Source organism: Gadus macrocephalus, chromosome 3 (assembly GCF_031168955.1).
Source record: "Gadus macrocephalus chromosome 3, ASM3116895v1".
Classification (NCBI taxonomy): Eukaryota; Metazoa; Chordata; class Actinopteri; order Gadiformes; family Gadidae; genus Gadus; species Gadus macrocephalus.
This window is the reverse complement of record NC_082384.1, coordinates 15,390,777-15,400,847: the sequence shown is the minus strand read 5'-3', so window position 1 is coordinate 15,400,847 and position 10,071 is coordinate 15,390,777. Positions and strand designations below refer to the sequence as shown.

Below are 10,071 nucleotides of genomic sequence, written 5' to 3'. Positions count from 1 at the left end.
CATTGTCATTGAAGGTCACTCATTGGATTTTTTTGTACAGTCTGCAGAATAATGTTGATGACAGAGGGAAAAGTCTTTTAAATTGAATTGTTTTCCTTACTCAAATGTTATGGGTGGATGGACTTGATAAAGAAATAATCAATCCCACCATCTTGCAGGATAAAATGGATCTAACTTTAGGACAAAATGTTCACTGTTCACACAGTTCCATTATACGTGGTAATCACATTTTATTAAAAATATTTGCTAATAAAGTGGTGCGGTTTGAAGAAGTTGACAAATTGTGTACATTATTAACATGCGTGCCTGAATAATGCAATGGTTCTGTTGTCCAATTCAAATAAACCCAAAGTAACCAGTACTACAAAATACATTCTTTTATTTAGTCAACATTGTAAATACACAAAAATATCAGCAGAATGTATTCACACAAGCATCATTTTAGTGGGATAGAATTCTTGAACCATATACACACCAGTTACACTAACTACTATAGCAGTTCCTGTGTTTGTTGGCTTTCCTCCTCCACAAAATATCTTCCACGTTTGACCATATAAACTATTTCAGTCCAGGCTGGATTTTGTTCTGCTTATCGCTCCGCTCGCTTTGTAAACTGCTGTAACTGTTGTGATCTAAGTTAGATCTTATCAAATAAAAACCTGTCGGCACCACACCATACTTTGTCACTTCTCGCCTAGCTTTGCTATCTTTGACCTTTTTTAAAAGAATTCATATCTTACTTTTTCATTGTATGTACATGATATACATTGATCCTTAAATACATTTTTGATTGTTTCCAATCTATATACAATACATGAGCTTAATTGTTTGTAATTAATACAAGAAAAGAAAAATGGGTTACTCAGACTGTAATAACAAAGCCAAACAATGGACAAGGGCTCATGTTGATATTATAAAATCAATATCACTTCAAATTGAAAAAAAGTAATTTCCGTAAATGCTTCCGTCACAGGTGAAATTTACTTACATCATCATATATCATACAGTTGCGATGCATGCAGTCGTATTTTATGAACAATGTGAGTATTTGTATTCTCTACTTTCCCCTTCAACCTAAAAAGGTTATTTTATGAGGCCACCGTTTCCATTTTATACAGACCTCGATTTTTATACAGCCATCCATTTTATCCGGACATCCAGTGGCAGTTGGAAATTGAATCTATATTTTGTTTCTGATGAACTAGTACTACTTTAGTACTCATGCACAACTACCTGAATCATAATAGATAAGGGATATTAAAGGGAAACCTCATCCCTATCTTTTCTTCCAGAGCTCATGTATTTGGGTGAGAGCTATGCAGCAGGTTGTCACACAAAGATATATGCAAAAGTCTGTTGTCTATGTACAACTGCAGTTGTTTTCTAGTTCTAGTAGGCCTATGTTGTCATATACAGTATACTTCAATCTGCGCAATTTATATTTGCCATAGATGTTTTTTTATTTTGTCCTCACAAAAATGCAGATAAAACAAAATCTTATATAATAAAGACTATGGGGGGGAAAAGACATTCCATTTCACATTTAGAACGACAGAAGCATTCTCTAACTTTTAGAAATGTATGTATTTTCTAAACTATGAACTTGTATGCATGAGCAGACATGTGAATGAATGTGTTTGAAGGTATAGAACAGTAAGGCTTTACACTACAGGAGCTTGCATCCTATTGCTAGGGCTAGGAACATCCAGTCCACTCACAATGTCCACACTTTGGCGGGCAGGGTCGGACACCTGGCCACGTAGCTCCCTGGACGGCCCAGTGGATATGTGTTGCAGGTGGAGAGTGAGAGAGACCTGGGCCAAAGCGATGCAGTCGAGCAACTCGGAGCGCGATAAAGAGTGTTTGTCAGTGTGTGTGTGTGTGTGTGTGTGTGTGTGTGTGTGTGTGTGTGTGTGTGTGTGTGTGTGTGTGTGTGTGTGTGTGTATGTGAGCATGTGTGATAGAGTATGATGTCTGCGAAATGAGGTTGCCCGATGAAAACCATACATCGCACACACACTTCACCTGTGGAGGAACATTCCTGGCCCACAAGGAGAAGGAGACAAGAAGACTTCTGTTTTAAATTGTCTCTAGTCTCTTTGTTCTCCTCTTCTCTTTCTTCTCTTCTTTTCTTTCTTTCTCCCCCCCCCCCCCCTCACGCAAAAAAAAGAACCGACACATAGCAGGAGAACTTCCTCCAACGCCCGGGGGCAGATGGAGAGGAAGGAGGAGGACGAGAACGCCGGATATAACCTTCACCTCCATCCCCACCACCTTCCCCTTCGCCACCCCTTGCTCCTCACTCCTCACTCCCCCCCCCTCTCTCTCCCCCCCTCCCTCCTTCTTCAGACCTTCTGGCACATGTGCAGGCGGGACTTGGAGGAGGACGTGGCGTCCCTCCACACCTTGCAGGAGAGCCCCTTGGCGCAGTCGCAGCGCTGGAAGATCTCCAGGCCGTGGGAGCCCTTCTTGCGGAGCTTGGTGCACACCTCGCCCTGCCGCAGCACAGGCTTGCAGATCTTGGTCCAGAAGTGGCGCGCGCAGCAGAAGCCCTCGGCGCAGTCGGCCGAGCGCAGGCAGGGGTCGCCCTCGTGGCCTGGTGGGGAGAGATAGGTCCATATGAGTACACGTGTTCTGTGTGTACTGGATTATATGTGTATGTTATATGTGTGCGTGAATGGATGTATTGCATGGTCGCAATGTGAATGTCTAAATGACCTTAGGTGAGTGACATCAGCCACCCGCTCGGTTATTTGGAATTGAATGCTTTAGCGATGGCTTTTGATTCTGGTGAATTTAGTATAAGTATATTTTGGAAAATCTGTGTAACGGAGGATTTCAGGACAAGATATGTTGAAATAACACAATATTTTCAAGAACTCACAAGAACAGAGTGAGTCATAACGAGAGCTAATGGAACGCAGAGTTCAATACAAAGATAAACCGTTTCAGTTCAACTCAAAGGCACAGTGAGCCACAAGGATAATAATTATGAATCATGTTGCCATTGCAAACAAACACAGGCAACCTTTTACTCATGTTGAACTCTGACCGTTTGATGGTGTAATTGTGAAGAGCAGCAGCACAGGTTTCTTATTGTCTTCGTTGTTTATTGTTGTTAGTTTAAGGGAACCCATATGCGGCTTTTGTAACCCAGTCATCCCACTTCCCACCAGATGTGTCAGAACAAGAGACAGTGCTGTTTCATCACACTTTCTAGGGCCTTATGCATGAGGCTCCACCGGAAAAACACCAACCCACTGACGCATTTCCCTGTCGGTGTGCTTCTCCATTTCCTCCTCATATTCTGGTTGCACGCTTTAGTCACTGCTGTGTTTGTCTTTCGTCTGTTTCTTTTGCCCTGGGGTCAATTTTTACCCCTCAGCAACTGATATTATGGAATATGCAGGGATCTATCACACCTAACCATTAGAAACAGACAGATGACAATGGGACAGTAAGAACATTATTAATGCTTACAACTTGGCACCACTGGCAAACCACTGACTTCAGTGATGCTCTCCTTCTGAGGCCCTAACAGTGTACTTACTACGGAGCCATTTTAGAGCCTGAAATGAGCTCTGGTCAGACCATAGACCCCTACGTTTACATGAGTCAGGTGAAACCAGAGCCGGGGCGGTGGGGGGTGGGGGGGGGGGGGGGGGGATATTATCACGCCTTTCCCATGCCAAACCCACATTCTGTGGCTTCTCTCACAGTGCCCCTGTCAACCAGGGTGTGTGTGTGTGTGTGTGTGTGTGTGTGTGTGTGTGGTGTGTGTGTGTGTGTGTGTGTGTGTGTGTGTGTGTGTGTGTGTGTGTGTGTGTGTGTGTGTGTGTGCTAGTGTTGCACGTAGTAGTAGTAGTAGGTGCCTCAATTACAGCAGTGTTACTGTGGTTTCTCCCACAGGGCCCATACAGGACTGTGGGTTTTCGGGGGGGGGGGGGGGGGGGGGGGGGGGGGGGCCTTGTGGGGGCCCTTGTGGGGGCCGTTGCAGAGGAGTAATTACGCCAAAAGAGTGAGCAGACCTGGCGTCCTCGGGAGGCTTTGTGGGGACACTCGGATGGCTGAATGCATTTACATTCTGTTAGCCGCTGTCAGCGGCTAACAGAATGTAAATGCATTCAGCCACTCGGAGAGACCGCAGTCACACCGCGGAAGGAATGAGGGAAAAGAGACGAGAACAGCGCTGGCGTGTGTGCGTGTTTGTGTTTTGAGGGACATTTCGCTCTCTCTCTCTCTCTCTCTCTCTCTCTCTCTCTCTCTCTCTCTCCCTCTCCCTCTCCCTCTCCCTCTCTCTCTCTCTCTCTCTCTCTCTCTCTCTCTCTCTCTCTCTCTCGCTCTCGCTGTCGCTCTGCAGCGGGCGCACACATGTGTGTTTGTGTGTGTTATTCTGTGTGTGTGTGTGTGTGTGTGCGTGTATGTCTGTGTGTGTCTGTCGGTGTACGTGTGTGAGTGTACGTGTGTGTGTACAAGGCGTCCTATAAGCAGATGCGCGTTACCTTTGAGGGAATGCTTGGGCTGCGTCTTCCCATTCGTCTTCCCGTTGGTCTTCCCGTTCCTCCTCCAGCCGTGCTCCTTGGTGGAGAGCTTATTGTGGTCGCCCCAGGGGCGAGATGTGCTGGGACAGCACACTCTCCGAGACGGGGACGCAGATGTCTGTGGGACGGGAGAAGAAGTCAGAGAACGATAACCTTTTATCAGGGTTTTACATCCCTTGTTCCAGCCCTTCGTAGCCCCGTAGTTTATCGTGTTCATCTCCCGTACCGATGGAATTGTTTGTATTGGTGGCGGTTATTCATGAGGCATTGTTTGAATCATTTTTGACAGATATTTCTCGATATTGTCACATTTTTGTATAATTGTTTTGACATGTACTGCCTCAATGTACAATAAAGATAAATTAAGTAATGGCAGATAAACGCCTGGGCTACATGTGTGTACTTCCAGCGGAACTTAAATCCTGATGGATTTAAAGCTTGTCCCACTGAATATAAAACATTTTCAAGCTGTCGACTCCTGATTTATGTCGTAGTATCATAGCATCCTGCCAAAATCCCTGCCATTTTGTTTTTATAACTTTTACCACGCATACCCACTAAAACCGCATTTGTGTATGTGTCCCCATGGACTATAGTCCAACTTGAAGGCAAAGTTGTCTAAAGTTCTGCTTACAGCTGCTGCAGCGGTTTCCGGGGCAACACATGGCGTCTCTATGGCAACGCTTTTTCCTCCTGCGGCAGGTGAGGCATCTGGAGGGGGCCTGCTGGGGGCTTTGGCAGTAGCTGCCCAGGCTGCACTCCTTGTCACTGCTGCACGGATACGCCTGAACGGGTAGAAGATAGAAATACATCACATAGACTGCTACACTGATACACCTGAACGGGTAGAAGATAGAAATACATCACATAGACTGCTACACTGATACACCTGAACGGGTAAAAGATAGAAATACATCACGTAGACTGCTACACTGAAGCACCTGAACGGGTAGAAGATAGAAATGCATCACGTATACTGCTACACTGATACATTTGAACGGGTGGAAATAGTACAATGTCACGTATACTGCTGGACAAGTGGGCACATCACATATACTATAACTGCATCACATATAACGATACATGGATACACCTAAAAAGGTAGGCCTACAACACATATTCTACGACAGGGATATACTTTCACAGGTACAACTACATCACAGTTAAAGTACTGATCTCAGTAATATATTGGATAGAGAGAGAGAGAGAGAGAGAGAGAGAGAGAAAGGAGGACATGGAGAAGAGAAATAGGAAGATGGAGAAGAGAAAGAGACACAGCAAGAGGCAGAGAGAGAGAGAGAGAGAGAGAGAGAGAGAGAGAGAGAGAGAGAGAGAGGGAGGCAGAGAGAGAGATAGAGAGGAACATTCTTCTGGTAGCCCCTTTGTTTTAGTATTTAACGTTAATGTGTGTCCCCCTTCACAAAAGAGAGCGCGAGAGAGAGAGGCCAGCTCTGGGAATAGTGGCCCCTGGGGGCCGGTAAGACCCCCCCCCCCCCAGAACACTTAGGGAGGGTGTACCCTTCAGAGGGCAGGGGCTTGATCCCAGAGGGCTAGATCCCCTTTAACAACCCGGAGAAGTGGTGGTAGTCTGGTTCAGTTTTAGTTTTAGTCGCCTCTCCCCTCACTCTCTCCTCCCTCATCTGCTTCTTTATGGTTTCTTATGAAGAGTTCAAATGAAATGAAGAGCAAAGCAAAACCGGCTGTGGAGGTCAAACGTGTCTCTCGCATTGTTATGGATGTTAAGAGACAAAACGGCCCTCAGACTCCAGACAATAGAGCGCACAGAGCCCTTGTGGTATCGCGGTAATGTGAGGAAATCCCTGCGAGGTTCTCTCATGCTCCAGGAGATTGAGTATTGCTAGTTATTAGGGTAACCAGCTGTGTTGGTATTGTTATTGTTACAGGGATGAAAAAGTAATCGTTTCGTTTTGCATCTCTGCAGACTCAAATCTCCAATAAACACCACATTACGACAATCAAACATTTGGGTTGTGGTCCTGTTTCTCAGGAGGTTCCTGCAGGGACACAATGTGCGCAATGGCCAATAAAATAAGAAAATCCATATGCACAAAGAGCTTTAAGGACTGCACGACACAAATAAATACACAGAATATGACCACAATTATGTTGATGGTAATCAGTGAAGCCTCGATGACCAAAGTCCCCAACAAATGACACTTTCAACACTTCAATTGCTATCCAAATTCGAAATTAAAAGCATCTAAAATGAAGCATTTCAAAACAAAAGTCCCTCCTCGGAATGGTCTAGCATCATGCGGATTTCCACTGAGCACAGCCCAGAGGGGATTGAGTCTTCCATGGCTCTCGAGGGTGGTTGCAGTTGAAACAAGCAGACGTTTAGTCGTCTAGTCTCGCACAGAAACATCACCCGACCCCAGTCTGGAGACGTTAGGACAGGAGGATAAAGACTTATGACTCCATATACGTGAATCCCTCTGATGCGGACTGACACCAGAATAACAACACACCATCTAGTGCGCCCGCCGCCACCGCTACCTTTCTACTTGGTTTGTGTTCTCGTCAATGCAATGCATTGAAGTGGCTTACAGCCGTCGGACAGGGCAGGGTCCCTAGAGGAGGAAAGGCAGCATAAACAGGAGAAGAAGAAAAGGAGGATGAAGAAGAAAAATAATGAGAAGAAGAGGAAGAAGAAGAAGTAAAAGAAGAACAAGAAGAAGAAGAAGACGACAAAGAGCAAGAACAAGAGGACCAAGACGAAGAAGAATACAAAGAAGATGGACGAAAAAGACAAAGTGGAAGAAGAAGTAGAACAAGAAGAACAACAACAACAGCAACAACAACAAAAAGATGAAGAACAAGAAGATGAAGAACAAAAAGAAGATGGAGAAGATGGAGAAGAAGAAGAAGAAGAAGAAGAAGAAGAAGAAGAAGAAGAAGAAGAAGAAGGAGAAAGCTAAGAAGAAGGAGAAATGGAAGGAGAAGACACAGAGAGAGGAAGAAGCTGTTTTTCTCGGGGGCAGAACGTCACAATCCATAACAACCTCCATGGATGTTGGATGTACAATCAACAGGGAGAAGACTACACCATCAAAAACAGGCAGCTTTCTAGAGTTTAAATCTGGCCCGCATGTTCAAATCAGTCATTGCAAGCAGAAAAAACAAGTTAAAAAAATTGTCAATATCTGCAGAAGGAACCAGCTTGTTATTCAATATGCTTCTTCTTCTCCTCCAGTTGGAAGGAAGGTCCGCCGGGTGAGCAGGCGATCGGCAGCTCTCATTGGCTGTGTCCCGGTGATGAAAGGAAGATGAAAGGATGAGAGGAATGAGCAGTGTTGGACGCTCGTCCTTCGAGCCGCTGGATCCTGGTAATGCACATGGTTTATCTATTGATTGAAGTAATCCAACCTTTCTTTCATTTTGCGGCACAAAAGGAAACCGATCTTGATTCTCTGATCATGCAGAAAGATCTTCCCTCCGTCTATAATTGAACGCTGTTGGGTATGAGTTTGATTAGGGTCCCTAGGCTGCAAACATGGCCTGTTTTACACAACAAGTGCTTATTTAATTGACATCGGGGCACACGTTGTTTTGTCTTTCTGCTAGCTCAAATTACTTTTTTAAGTTTAAACACATCTGGCATAACTGGATCACAGAACTATGCTCCACAGTGCACGTGCGTGTGTGTGCGTGTGTGTGTGTGTGTGTGGGTGTGTGTGTGGGTGGGTGTCTGTGTGTGTCTGCGTGTGTTTACGACAAGAACCACCCTTTGAAACCAACTACCCGTCCCCACAAAAATACCATCACGTTTGATAATCTCCCCTTATCTCGCCTTGTTTTTAACACGCCTCATTCCCAACCTCTAAAGCACCTGGGGGATTTATTTCCGACCCGTCTCCCCCTTCCTCCCCCATACCACCCCCCCGTCTCCCAGTCTCGCCCTACAGTCTGCACCAGAATCGCTCGCTGCTGTCACATCTCTCAGTCGCTCCCTTATTTCCTGTCCCTGGACGCCCTCCTCTCTGACACGCACACATGAAAGCCCCGACCTGCACGCTCTTGGGGGAGGAAGAGGGCTGCGTGTGTGTCTGTGTGTGTGTGTCGTGTGTGTGTCTGCGTGTTTGTGTGTGTGTGTGTGTGTGTGTGTGTGTGTGTTCGATTATGTTTGTGTGTATGTTTGTATTTGATTATGTGTGTGTGTGTGTGTGTGTGTGTGTGTGTGTGTGTGTGTGTGTGTGTGTGTGTGTGTGTGTGTGTGTGTTTGTGTGTGCTTGTGTGTGTTCGATTTTGTGTGTGGGTATGTTTGTATTTGTGTGTGCATTTGATTATGTGTGCGCGTGTGTGTGTGTGTGTGTGTGTGTGTGTGTGTGTGTGTGTGTGTGTGTGTGTGTGTGTGTGTGTGTGTGTGTGTTTGAGTGTGCAGGTCTGCTCTAATGGCCTCTTCCTGCCATTCCTGGCGAGGAGATAAGGGAGGTGACGACCATGAGGTGATGATGACGAAGATGGGCAGAGAGCAGGAAGGGGGTAGGCGCAGAGGGAGAAGATGGCGGCCTGGCGCACACGCCTTGGGACGCCACACTGGCGAGCCGCCACAATGGCTTGGAAGAGAGAGCGAGAGACGGCACCGTGTGGGAGAGAAACAATCAACGAGAGAAAGGGGAGGATGATTAGCCCGTCCAAACCCTGCTCTGAGCATTCTCCTTGTTTGATCAAGTTCCTTCTGGATCATTCCTGGAACACAACATGATGACAGAGCTCTGCTTCAACGCTTACCCTGTTGTTCAACGTGTAAGTCACGTGGGTAACTTAATATGTGTACACAAAACAACACGTTCCATATTCTACAAACTCATCAACGTGTAATAAAATTAATCCGTTCTCACTGCCTGACAAATCGAATCGAAATATTTGTACAGACTAACATACTTGAGCATGCATGTCTGCACAAACACAATGTCTGAGTAGACCCACACACACACAATAACAAACACACAAACACAAACGGCAATCACAGACACATACGCCTGGTTTCAAACACACATTCATACCCAATATGGTTATTGATCTCTTAAGATTAAACCTTAACTCTGGGTTGCGGCTGGTAACCTGAGGATTCAAATTAATGTCTGCAGCCTTTAGGAGACAAATAACGCTGTCGCTACACAAACTTGGTATACCCCCTGAAAGCACTTACAAGCCTGGCTGTATCGGATGACATGGGATAGCGAGTATGCTAACAACACATCTCTACAAACACGGCGTCGCCATCTTTCATCACTCACCACACCAAAAGGACCTTTCTCGTACGCGCGCACACACACACACACACACACACACACACACACACACACACACACACACACACACACACACACACACACACACACACACACCACACAGCACACACACACACACACACACACACACATATAGCAGGGTTGTATTCTTTTGCACATGGCTATACACTGTGACTCAAACAACACCAAGAGAGTCCTACTTCATTCTACGACTTGTTAAAGGAGACCCACACGCCCCTCTCTCTCTCTCTCTC

The 10,071-nt window shown here is 45.7% G+C and overlaps 1 protein-coding gene across 1 annotated transcript in view; it reads right to left on the bottom strand.

Annotated features, from left to right (window-relative positions):
* Positions 1 to 205: 205 nt before the first annotated feature.
* The window catches only part of dkk2 (dickkopf WNT signaling pathway inhibitor 2), a 14,636-nt gene continuing 4,770 nt past the window's right edge, over positions 206 to 10,071 (bottom strand). The window contains 4 exon segments of the mRNA XM_060047579.1: positions 206 to 2,596; positions 4,503 to 4,605; positions 4,607 to 4,659; positions 5,176 to 5,326. Coding sequence (XP_059903562.1) covers positions 2,346 to 2,596; positions 4,503 to 4,605; positions 4,607 to 4,659; positions 5,176 to 5,326 — 558 coding nt within the window. The 3' untranslated portion in view covers positions 206 to 2,345.